Here is a 13,433-nt window from a genome sequence, read left to right as displayed (position 1 = left end):
GAACTGACGGGGTAGGGTTGCGCCAAAAGAGTCGCCAACGGCACCACAGGACGGGAGTTGTGAATGAGTGACCCAGATGAGTACAGCTGTAAAATCTCTGATCAAGGGACACAAGGATGCGCCGACACCTAAAGCGAAGCATCCACAGGGACACCACTCGAAGAAGAAGTAGACCTGGATGGCAGCCTGGGCGGCAGTGACCATGAGATGACTGAGTTCAAAATCCTGACAAAAGGAAGAAAGGAGAGTAGCAGAATACGGACCCTTGACTTCAGAAAAGCAGACTTTGACTCTCTCAGGGAACTGATGGGCAGGATCCCTGTGAGGCTAATATGAGGGGGAAAGGAATCCAGGAGAGCTGGCTGTATTTTAAAGAAATCTTTTTGAGGGCACAGGAACAAACCAACCCAGTGTACAGAAACAATAGCAAATATGGCAGGCGACCAGCTTGGCTTAACAGAGAAATAGTCTGTGAACTTAAACACAAAAAGGAAGCTTACAAGAAGTGGAAGCTTAGAAAGATGACTAAGGAGGAATATAAAAATACTGCTCGAGCATACATAGGTGAAATCAGGAAGGCCAAAGCACAATTGGAGTTGCAGCTAGCAAGACATATGAAGGGTAAAAAGAAGGGTTTCTACATGTATGTTAGCAACAAGAAGGTGGTCTGGGAAAGTGTGGGCCCCTTACTAACTGGGGGAGGCAACCTAGTGACAGTTAATGTGGAGAAAGCTGAAGTACTCAATGTTTTTTTTGCCTCTATCTTCACAGACAAGGTCAGCTCCCAGACTACTACACTGGCCAGTACAGTATGGGAAGGAGGTGAGCTGCCTCAGTGGTGAAAGAACAGGTTCAGGACATGCAGAAGTCCATGGGGTCGGATGCAATGCATCCAAGAGTGCTGAGGGAGTTGGCTGATGTGATTGCAAAGCCATTGGCCATTATCTCTCAAAACCCGTGGCAATCGGAGGAGGTCCCGGACATTTGAAACAAAGCCAATATAGTGCCCATCTTTAAAAAAGGGAAGGAGGAGGATCCGGGGAACTACAGACCAATTGGCCTCACATCAGTCTCTGGAAAAAGCATAGAGCAGGTCCTCAGGGAATTCATTTTGAAGCACCTGGAGGAGAGGAAGGTGATCAGGAACAGTCAGCATGGATTCACCAAGGGCAAATCATGCCTGACGAACTCAATTGCCTTCTATGATGAGATAACTGGTTTTGTGGATGTGGGGAAAGTGGTGGACGTGATATACCTTGACTTTAGCAAAACTTTGGATACGGTCTCCCACAGTATTCTTGCCAGCAAATTAAAGCAGTATGAGTTGGATGAATGAACTATGAGGTGGATAGATCATCGGGCTCAATAGGTAATGATCAACGGCTCGATGTCTAGTTGGCAGCCGGTATCAAGCGAAGTGCCCCAGGGGTTGGTGCTCGGTTGAGGCTGGTTTTGTTCAACATATTCATTAATGATCTGGATAATGGGACGTATTGCACCCTCAGCTAGTTCGCAGATGACACTAAGCTGGGGATGACACCACACTGGATGGTACGGACAGGATACAGAATGACCCAGATAAATTGGAAGATTGGGCCAAAAGAAATCTCAGGAGGTTCAACAAGGACAAATGCAGAGTCCTGCGTTTAAGATTGAGGAATCCCATGAACTGCTACAGATTGGGGGACCTACACTGGCTAAGCAGCAGTTCTGTAGAAAAGGACGTGGGGGTTACAGTGGACAAGAAACTGGATATAAGTCAACACTGTGCCCATGCTGCCAAGAAGGCTAACAACATATTGCACTGCATTAGTAGGAGCACTGCCAGCAGACTGAGGGAAGTTATTATTCCCCTCTATTTGGCACTGGTGAGGCCACATCTGGAGTATTGTGTCCAGTTTTGGGCCCCCCACTACAGAAAGGATGTGGACAAAATAGAGAGTGTCCAGCAGAGGGCAATGAAAATGATTAGGGGCTGGGGCACATGACTTTTGAGAAGAGGCTGAGGGAACTGGGCTTATTTAGTCTGCAGAAGAGAAGAGTGAGGGGGAATTTGATAGCAGCCTTCAACTACCTGAACAGGGGGGGTTCCAGAGAGGACGGAGCTAGTGGTGGTAGATGACAGGACAAAGAGCAATGGTCTCAAGTTGCAGTGGGGGAGAGGTCTAGGTTGGATATTAGGAAAAACTTTTTCACTAGGCCCGGCTTGACAAAGCCCTGGCTGGGATGATTTAGTTGGTGTTGGTCCTGCTTTGAGCAGGGCATTGGACTAGGTGACCTCCTGAGTTCCCTTCCAACACTAATCTTCTATGATTCTATAACCATTTAAATTACACAGAGGTTTATAGTTCTTAACATTAATCTATTAAAAATTTCACAATTCCACACAAGAATAATAAATCTTATCCATAACTATAAAACAATTTCTACCTCTCTCCCCTACAAATACCACATTATTTAATCTGCAAAGAATCGAGGTGGCCTCAGATCATTACCTTTTCTTGCGCTTCCTTCCAGGCTTTCACTGGGTCAGATTCAAAACCTCTCTGGACTAACATTTGAATCAAATCTCTCTTTGACCTATTCTCTATGTGAGGAGATAAAAAAAAGTTTGGGTCAAGAAAATTGATGCCCTTTTGTCTATATATTCTGTTGAGCTAAATTACTTCTAGAAATGTTTTTTTCTACATTTATCAGTTCTAACTTTTAAGTTCTATAGTTTTTCTTCTTACCTATGGTAATTTTCCCCTGTATCTTCTCTAGGATGAAGCGAGCTTGATTGTTGAGTTTGGTAGATTCTGCTCCCAACATTCCTACAAGCCACTCTTTGCGCAAACTATAATAATTTAATCGTAAATCAAAGAATTCCTTCAGAATATCTTGCACAGTTTCATACTTCTTCAGACATCCCATATGATCAAACAGCACCTACAGAAGATATAAAATATTATTTTGTTTGGAAGTTAAATTTTGTTAAAACACCATAAGTGTGAGTTTATGTATATTGTAACATTACATATACAGATACAATGTATACTGAGTTCGATTTTTTAAAAATTTCTTACAGATTATAATCTCACAGAGGTGTAAATCAAGAATAACTACATTAACATCACTGTAGTTGTACCTATGTACAATTGGTGTGAGATTAAAATCCGGCCCTTACAATCCTACAGACAATGGACATGCATAGTAATAGAAATAAATCCCAGCCAGCTAATGCATGAATAATTTCAAACACTATTTAAAATATTTGCTAAAATTCCGGTATTTAGCATAGACATTCAGGGCCTAATTTTAACATATATAAAGCAATAGTTTAATAAAGCATACTGATTTATAATAATTGTCAGGTAACACTTGAAGAGCATCTGTGATAACGTAGAAATAAAGAAACTTTGCCTCTCGGGTCAATTATGTAAATTGCCACTTCAGCAATACTTTGAATACAAAACCCATAAAATAATGATTCAATTCTAGTATCCATTTAGTATCCATCCCTTTAGTATGCATTTGGATGTGTGGGAAATGGAGGATTAGGCTTTAAATTCTAATAAGCCTAAAAGCAGATATTTTGGGCATTAGTCCCCATTTTTAGTGTCCTGTGTAGTTATTTAAATCTGTACAAGGTGGATATAAAATGCCATCATTTTTATTTGGTATACAATACTCACTTTCCATGGTTTAAATAACTATGTCAGGTGCAAGGCACTCTCTGTGATCTTGCAGTAAATACTATGATCAGGTACTTTAAGTTACATTTTTTATATCAATTATTATCTTATGGTAAGACCTAGACACCCGAAGCAGAATTGGAGCTCCATTCTCCCAGTCTCTATGCAAACACATAGTTAAAACACAATTTCTGACCCAAAGAGTTTACAACTCGAGCCTTCATGGTATAATCTTGTAAACATATGCATAGATTTACTAACATGGATAATCCTATTTGGCTTCAAACAGGACAACTCACATGAAAAATTATGTATATGTTTAAAAGTTTGTGTGATAGAGGCCTAAATAAAAGCTTTCTATGACCTCGATCCCAAAATAAGAACTGTGCAGATAGACTGTTGTGCCCACTCAAACCCTGATCCTACAGTGGAAGCTAAGTAAAATGGGAACATGAAAATGTCATTTGACTGAAGTTTGAGACTCAGATTTATCTAAGACTACGAGTTAGGCTGAGAGTCCCCTGCTTATGTATACATACCTGCACTACCTCTCATCAAACTAGCGTGAGTATCAACAGCAGAGTAGCCATGTTAGCGCTGGTAGTGGCAGCAAAAGCACAGCTGAGTTGTGCCACGTACATATTCACCTGTTTCAGGTGGGTTTGTACTCCGATCAAAACAGCTTTGCCTCCACTGCCACTACCAATGCTACCAAGGCAACACTGCTATTTATACTTATGCCAGCTCGATGAAAGCTAGCGTAGGTATATGTGCACAAGCAGGGGAATCACCTCCTAGCTCATAGTGTAGATGTAGTGTAAGGTAAGGCAAGGCAGAAAATAAGTGTTCATATGATAGTATCTTTTATATTTAAATGTTATTGCCTAGCTGAACAGCTTTTGGGTGAAAAGAAATGTAAACTGTCTAGGTGGCAGAAAAAAATGCAGTTGAAAGATATCTTAGCACTATAATGAAGATCGATATTCTACAGCCTCTGAACTATATTATAGCCGTCATTCTATAATGATAACTGATATTTAAAAAAATTCTTTAAGTACACACCATTGTCTAATGCACCAGTATGAATGAATAAGCCAGAGACAAATCTGTTGTCTCACAGAACTAACAACTTAAATGCTCAGTAATTCTTTTTGTCAGAAACAACACATGAAAGAGATGTGTTAAGTCATGTACTGGACTGATAAAATGCCACTACTGGGCCATCACAAAAACAGGTAAGTGCACAACAAGCTACCGTTATGATTTTGGTAGTCAAACATAGAAAAGTTACCATAGAATTACAAGTAAGACTTGTTTGAAGTTTAAAGACTTTGTGCAATCCAGCAGCTTCTGCTTGAGCAAGTTTTTCTTCTGTCATTTTCACAACAAATTTCACAGTTGTGTCAGTGTGGTACTCTTTGTAATCGGAAATTAATGCTGGAGTTTTTTCGGTCCCATTCAACATAGGTTCTAGCACCTGTTCTTTGTATACCTACAACAAAAATATCAAACAGTACAAATGAACTATTTAAAGCAAGAATTGTAATTCCTCAAGGTGACTAAGCAATGTAAATGGATAAACTCCAAAGTCACACAATGTTAAGGGATTATAATGCCCTGTGTCACCAGGAGTCACTTATAGAGCCACTTGGTAAAAAAAATCAGTGCTTGAACCCTTTGACAAGACAATCTGCAGAATGCAGACCAGAATTGGCAGCAGTTTCTCAGGCATTTGACGTCCCTGGGCAAAAGATTGACAGCATGTTTGAAGCCATCCAGAGGAGAAAAGGGATTGTGGATTAATTCAAGAGGAAAAAATGGTATTCCTGAAAGTAAAGTACAGAAGGTAGCATGAGAATAAACACACCTTCTACTGAGGCAAAGCAAAAGGAAACCCACACTTTGTTTCCTGCAATGCACACTACCATCAGTCTGAAGAATTCATCTGAATATGCGATTAAGTAGTCTAGGGAAGCTATTTTAAACTAAATGTATTTCACTGTTACTAACCTGGGTCCATGTTCTCACTGGAAGCTCTGTAATCTCTACTGTATTCCTATCCACCACAAATATTTCACCACTAACTGCATACTGATTCTGACCAAGTTCCTGGATAGTTCCTTTAAAGTTTTTGTAGTTTGGAAGCTGCAAGTGCAAGTAATAATACACATTAGTAATGTTCTTTAATACAAAATGTTGCTGGTCTCTTCTTTTCTTCTAGCATTTGGAGCCTTTTCCGGTATGTGGCAAAATTGAGAGCTTCCCCAAAAGAACTTTAAACAAATGAACACATAGGAGTTATAATTTAGGAATTGTTGGTTTTCCGGTTTAATAACAATATCTTTCTTGTAGTTATGGAGGAACATAAAACGGAACACAGTTTACTTGAAACAAAGGAGACTTTAGAGATTCCAATGCAAGCCATAGAGGCTTTAAGGTTGGCTGAAGATATATTGTAATTTATCATAAAGGAATGATTGATACAGCTTTTTATCCAGCAGATCACAAAATGCAATAGATTTTTCCACAACAGTTATGATTTTGAGAGCACACTGACAAATCAATGAGTAGAATGGAGAAAAACCCTTTAAAAGATCAGTAAAATTACAATGTACTGGTTTCAATAGGAATAAAAATCTTCATTTCTCTAGCTTCACTCCAATAGTTGTGTAGTGTCCTTGCATAAGACAATCAATTCCTCTTCTGAGGTGGTAATTATTTGGCTGTGAAACGTTTCTAAAGTGATATAAGATGTCTTTATAAAAGCAAACCTAAGGTTTTTTAAAAAATATATAAAATAGCAGCATGCAATGTAAGTTACATTACCATAGGATGGGGATCCAAGCCATCCAGCATTCGTCTGACATTGTTCACAATCTCTCTGGTATCATAGTTAGGAAGTTTACAAGCCCATCCTGTACCAATTCCCTCCGCACCATTTATTAAAACCATGGGAATGATGGGAATATACCACTCTGGTTCTACGCGCTGGTTATCATCATAAAGGAACTTAAGCAGGTTGTCATCCACTGCAGGAAAAAGCAGCCTTGCTAAAGTGCTTTGAAAAAAAGATAAAAGAAAAAAACATAATTTAATCAGAGTCCAGTACATCAAAACGTTGTTACACTATGAAGATTAATGGGCCAAAATTTCATCTAATTAAAAAAAATGTATTTTCTCTCTTTCTAATTGTCATTATGATGCTGAAAATACTGTCCTGTGAAACAAGGACAGAGGTATTACTGAATCTTCACAGTGGAACAACCAGTTCATAATAAATGCCAGGTGCTCAGTTTTTTGTGACAATGTGTGTATGTAGCTTACTGACTGATGTTTAAAACATACAGAAATCCAGTACATTAAAGAACTCAAGACTCATGTATTTCAATACCTCTACTCAAAAGACTAGAGGTAGGTCAAGCAGACAGTCAGAAAACAGCAATACTCACAGAGTTTCAAACCAAACCAAAAAAGTCAGCCTTAATTGTAGGCATGACAGCCTCAACTATAGTCCATGAAACACTTTGCAAACAGAGGTTTCATCAGTGGACCCTTTGCCAATTACGCACAATGAACTAGGCAAATAAGCCTTCCAGCACATATGGATCAAATAAACTGGAGAACATGTTAAATCTATTTAAGTACGGTACCACAGAAACATACCACAGAAACATCTATATATGGAAGAGATCCAAAACTCCTATTCATGCAGAAGGGGGAATTAACTAGACAAATCTAATGAAATTAACAAAAGGAAATTACGGGTCAATATCAATGTGAAATAATTTATGAAGGGAAATGGTAGAAGCCACATTGCTTGTAACATTTACAATCAAACTGTACAAAATAATAGAATTTACTGTAGGGATCAAATTCTGTCTGCTAATCCACACCCTAATTTATTTCCAGGCCACCTCACTGTCTTTAAATTATGCTCTTGATTACATTTAGGAATCCCATTAGTTTGCATTGTGACTGCACAGGTGCAACTGAAATCTTAATTTTGTTTGAAGAATCTTAATACCGGTCAAGTGGAAGAAGGAAACCACACAGCTTGACTTTCAAAGGCTATATTGAGTTGTAGGACTGCCACATAGAAATAAATTTACGGGTAAAAGAATCGTAACACATTTTATGTAGAATCAGAAAGACACTGAACATGAAATCCCACAGTTCCGTTTTTCCAAATGTGTTCTTCTAAGAGCCACACTTGAAGACTGACAATTGGACTAGATGATCTGCCTTTTCAATCTCTAACCTTATGATTCGAAGTAAAATCTGTAGAGCTAACTTTTTAAAAGTCCTCAAGTACTATTCTCACAAAATTGGCAGGAAAATCTGTGTGCAAAATTGTATTTGCACATGCAAATCAGGAATTTTAGCACACACAGCTATTTGATTTTCTCTGTCTCTTACATGCATGCTCATAAACACAAATACATGCTTGCAAATCTTGTGGTGCAGTAAGAAAGGCAATTTGAAAATTTGGCTCTATGTGTTTTTAGTTTAATTTGTTTTGAGCAAGGGTTTACCTTAACATTGTGAAAATATAACGAGGGCTAGCAGCATCTTTGCCACCATGAAGTCTGGTACCAAACTGACCAATAGGCTGCAGTAGATTAACATTGTTACTTCCAACAAAATTCTGAGCCAAGTTGACAATAGTCATCATTAATGCTTGCTGAAAGAAAATACATACACATTGTTACTATTCAATGTAAGAAATTGTACTCTTTCCTAATCAGCTAGTATAAAATGTTTTCATTTCCAGGTAATGCATACCTCATTCTACTCTGATTTCAAACATGGTCTCTCTGAAACATGGAAGGCTATAATTTGTTACAGAAATAGGGAATCAACTGCTGAACTACAACTGTGAGGATACTGTGATCTCTCTCATTGTTCCTCCCTACAGGAAAGTTTTCATATGCATTATTTTCTCACCTCTAACCTCATACACATGCTTTTTTTTGGTTTGAGTTTTCAAACGTGCACCTTTGTGTACAGGAGAGGATAACCTCTGTTCATTGTGCATCATCCCTCCTCTCCCACAAAATGTTGATGGTGGCTTTTTAAACGTATATTTTGACAATGCTAGTCTTTGGCAGTATTGTTAATACTCCAGATAAATAACAGAAAAACTAGAAAACAATATTTTATCTGAAATACTTTAATTTGATGAAATGCAAGAAATTGTATCAGACTTTTTCAAAATGTTCTGTAAAGAGATAACCAGAATCCCATTTTAACTTTCTTTACTTTTGCATAAAACAATTTATCTTTCTTTGCTAAGTCTAAAATGTGGTCAGGTATAGAGCTGGCATAACTGAGGACTTGGTCCAAGTTCACTAAGTAGCTGCCCCAGCCCAGAACCTTTGTTTGGGACATGGCTGTGCCTGGAAGAATGAAACTACTGTCTTCGTAACAAACTGGATTCAATTTGGTTCACTTCCTTAGAAAGGTTCTAAACACTTTTACTGGTACGATTCTTGGTCAGTTGGTAAGTGCTTTTGATTAAATAAATTCACCTGTATTCGATATAGAAAAAATACATCCTTCCCATTCTTCATACTCACCTCTCCATGATGATAGGCTGACATTTCAGCAACAGAACCAGCCAGCTGAGCAACTTTGACTTCACGTTTATCGTTTCTCTTAAAGCAAGTGTACAAGACTTTGCGCTGCCCTGGTTTAAAACCTGTGTACAAGAATAAAGCTTTTTAAATACATATATACACACACACCCCGTTTTGAAATTATAATTTCTATCTCTCTCTTTAAGACAACACATTTCTAATTTCTTTTGAAAGGGAGCTAACTTCCATGTAGAATAAAAACAAATCTATATGATATTTAGAAAATTAATAAACGTATTTAATATAAATGTGTTTTTTAAACTAAGTGTAAGTGAGCATTGTGCTCATGAAAAGAGAGAGCACTATAAACTGATGTTTTCTAGCCAATTAACTTAATATTAACATGCAGCATTCAATAGTTCCCCGCACTATCCTGCTAAATCTCAATCCTACCCCAGGATTCAAAGAGGTGCCTTTTGCTTTCCCCTGAAAATCCACCCAAATATGGCTGTTGTTTCTGAAAATTGCCTCTTGCACATGCTCTACATACATCTGTTAGAGAGTGGAGGCTAAATGTTAGGAACATTTCATATGCATTGAGCATGCTCCAGTCCAAGGCTAAGCAGACTTTCCCTGAAATTGTTGCTCACAGCTGCTGGGATCTAGGGTGGTGTTAGGCACCAGAACTAAGAGCAAGGACTCCCTTATGCGCTCAGTGCTCCCTCTGCTGGTGCCCAAACAGCATGAGAGAAGGGACTCAAACAAAGAGGGGTGAGCAGCAGAGAGAAACAGGGGCAGGCTAGGGAGTGCAAAGGGTCACACTACAGAGTGAACTGATGTACAGTGGGGACAGGAGGTGAAGAGAGCAATGTTAGGGGGATAGCTGCAGAAGGGTATGTAACCATAAAAACACACTTCCTTCCAGAACTTGGAACAGAACCCAGGATTCCTGAGTGCCAAACACTCGTCTGCTCTCTAGCAAGTAGCTGTGAAATCCACTAGCGAACTGTATGTCATTCCCCTCTAGTGACTTGTCTACATAGAGGACAACAGCTACTGCTAACAGTTTTCTCTTTCTCAGGCAGTAGAGGTTTGTGCTGTGGATTTAAAGTTTCAACCCCACTAATAACCTATGTGGGGATGAATATGGTTCCACATGATGAAATTTCTTTCAGTTTGCTTTATTTAAAAACTGAGGAGACTACATAAAAAATTATGTTAAAAGAACATTAAGGTTGCAAAGTCAAGCACTCAAAAGTTAAGAAATGACATAATCAATGTAATCCATGCAATCTTAATTCAACCTCTTGTGAAGATGCACAATGATACAGTCTTTATTTACATGATCAAATACTCTCTTTCCATAGGATCCTTAAGGGGATTTTGAGATGTTTGGATATGCTTTCCCTGGATGCTTTTGGTTGGGAGCTTGTATGCTATTCTTCCTCATCTGAGAAGAGGTCAATAGAGAAGGGGTAGTAGAAGGATTCCCCTTGCATGAAAGGAGAAGATATCTGCCTTCCCCCCAGGCAGGCTAGTCCCCATTTAAGTACTATGAGCAAGGAACATTAGTTCTTGGGGTTCTCACCTAAATTAGAAGTTGTCTGATAAATGGTTCTTCTCTGTTGCAGCTGGATGAGAACTGTGGTCTGTGTGTTCCTTTCTCTGGATAACACCTGCCTTAAGCAAGCCTTGTGCTTTGCTGTGAAGTCTATGTTGTTGAGGGGAAGGGGAAATCCTATCTCACCTATGAGACTCCAAGCCCCTTTTTCCTGGATGAGCAAGAGTACATGAGCTGAAAACAGGATAGGCATAGATCTCCTTCTCCTGCTGTCTGCTGTGAGCTTTACAAATGGAGCATGATTTGTGTCTGGGTGCTTCTTTGCACGCCCATGTTGCTGAATGGGAGAAAAGATGGTGAACCTGACTGAATTCCCAGCATGGTCCAATGCCTCCAAAACACTGTCCTTGATGTGAGAAGGGAAGAGAACAGGATTTTCAGCCTAATCTGCTCCCTATTGCTAATTTGAATTTAATGTTGATGAATATGAGCACTGAAAGACAGGAACACCGGCACCAAAAGTAGAGCACCTGAACAGCACAGGGATGAGGTTTGGCCAAGTGGATAGGTTAAGCTACCGCCTCTGGTGCACTAGAGAGAGGAGACAACTCAGTATTGTACATCAGTGGCAATATAATGAAGCAGAAACATACAGGTTCTCAATTTCTCCCACTAATTCCAACATTTCACTCTCAGAGTACAAACTTCTTTTCTAATACAATCAAATGACAAGGATAAAAAGGTACATCCTCATAAATCATCATGAATATCTACTTACCATCAACAAGGGATGGAATGGATCTCTCATTGTCTGAGTTTGAGAAGAGAATCAACTCCTTGTTAATAAAGTCATTGTAAGTCAAATGCTTCGTTGCTGTACCATACAGAAATTGCTAAAAGAAATGTATATATCAGTATAATTTCAACATTGAAATTGCATTACTTTTAGCCAGCTTCCTACAGGCCTCTTCTCCTTATTTAGAACTAACCTCTGGTAGGCCATGTAACCGACGTTGTCGTCTGTCTTCCATGAAGTTTGTTAACCACTCTTTTCGGTCATCAATTTTCTTTTTACTGAAGGCCTGCAAATATTTCAGATAATCTAAACCGTTAGCATACAGCATTATACATGTGTAGTTTTAATAATCACTGTAAAATGTTGCAGTGATCTTTTAAATATACAGTAACTTTTTTTATTAAAGGTAAAAATTATAAAAAACAATCTGTATAAATTACTGCTCCAATAGAGGCATTAGTTTAATACATATCGTTTTATACACCTGCTCACAGCAAACTATTCTCACTATAGTGAGAACAATTGTTGGTAGGTTTTCAGATTGCAGCAGGTGCTTGAGCTTTACAACACTTTCTGAGATCCACATATAATGGCCAAATCCTATAGGCCTTTCTCAAGAAAAAAAACCCATTTTTCAGAGTAGAAATATACTTTCAAATTAAACTTTAAATAGCTGTGAGCTTCTCTCACATATGGATTGCAAGATAGAGCCCTTTGAACCACAGTTTCATACCAACATGAAGCTTAAATAAATGGCTTTGGAACTAGAGAATTCTGTAGCTGTTTATCTGTGCTTTCTAAGTGCATCATGCTTCTCCAGCACAGAGCAAAAATGTTTTAAAAGACCGTGTATGTGGCAATTATTTTCTGTATGCTATTCTATTTCAGTTATAAACCATTCAATAAACGTCCCTAAAAAAATTATCTGAACTTTAAAAATTAATTTTATTCTGCTCTGATACAATCCAGTACAACTCTTTTTAGAATTCCAACCATGTAAGCCCTAGAAGGCCATAGTTCCCACTTCCATCCTCCAAAAAAACCTGCTCCTAAGGAGAAAAGTGGAGCTGTCAGGGTGGAGTCTGAAAGAAAGATTCAATGAGTATATATGAGTTTGCTACCTCCTGCCCCCCTACAACTCCAGATTTACAGGTCCCCTCTCCAAAAGACACTAACAGAGCTTAAAGAATTTTTTTGGTTGAAATTAGTTAATTAAAAAAATCATATTGACAGTATCTCTTTAAGAGCTATTGTAATGCCCTGGCATAATGTCATGTGGTGAGACAGATGTCCATGAGGCTCAGCCTCTGAATGGGAAATGTTTTTAAATACTTGGCCGTGAGGATTCTCCCACCAAAAATCATGAGGCCAGGAGGCTTCTTACATCAACAGTGTCCTACGGAAAAATGCTCCTGCCTTCTCCCTAAATTACTCAATCCTACTTCCCCTTATTGAAAGGAAGGCTACTTTTGCACCCTTTTTTTCCCTATTTGTCTGATAACTATTGATAAAAACCAGCATGAGCTACCTCTCATCTGAACACAATCCACAGTGATATACATCCTGTAGAAATGTTTTCAGATTACGCAATATAGTTATTGTTTTCCAAATTTTGTTTCAAATGTTTTATTTCTTTTTGTGCCACAGTACCCAAACCATCTCTTCCTTCTTTAATAATACAATCACACGTGAAATTATAAATGATCCTTCTATCTCTAATCTCACTTGGACTGTCAGATGTATGTTTCCGATTTGTGTCTGAAATGATCACTCAGCCATTTGTTTTATAATCTCCTTCAGAGCTTTAATCAAAGCAGGCATTTCTT

At 38.6% G+C, this 13,433-nt stretch overlaps 1 protein-coding gene across 3 annotated transcripts in view; it reads right to left on the bottom strand.

The window, feature by feature from the left end:
- Positions 1–13,433, bottom strand: part of TOP2B (DNA topoisomerase II beta) — a 109,070-nt gene that overhangs the window by 30,239 nt on the left and 65,398 nt on the right. For all 3 annotated transcript variants that reach the window (XR_010922344.1, XM_067561894.1, XM_067561893.1), the window contains exons 17-25: positions 11,801–11,893; positions 11,590–11,704; positions 9,251–9,372; positions 8,207–8,355; positions 6,501–6,732; positions 5,685–5,819; positions 4,966–5,166; positions 2,733–2,928; positions 2,496–2,587 (exon numbers count right to left, since the gene is read on the bottom strand). Coding sequence is in view for 2 of the 3 variants with exons in the window: in XM_067561894.1 (XP_067417995.1) it covers positions 2,496–2,587; positions 2,733–2,928; positions 4,966–5,166; positions 5,685–5,819; positions 6,501–6,732; positions 8,207–8,355; positions 9,251–9,372; positions 11,590–11,704; positions 11,801–11,893 (1,335 nt within the window). In the remaining variant the exon portion in view is untranslated. The remainder of the gene's footprint in view (positions 1–2,495; positions 2,588–2,732; positions 2,929–4,965; positions 5,167–5,684; positions 5,820–6,500; positions 6,733–8,206; positions 8,356–9,250; positions 9,373–11,589; positions 11,705–11,800; positions 11,894–13,433) is intronic.

Source organism: Emydura macquarii, unplaced genomic scaffold (genome assembly GCF_026122565.2).
Source record: "Emydura macquarii macquarii isolate MOO-44397 ecotype Brisbane River unplaced genomic scaffold, CSIRO-AGI_Emac_v2 contig_2422, whole genome shotgun sequence".
NCBI lineage: Eukaryota > Metazoa > Chordata > Testudines > Chelidae > Emydura > Emydura macquarii.
The sequence above is the reverse complement of the archived record's forward strand: the minus strand, read 5'-3'. Positions and strand labels throughout refer to the sequence as shown.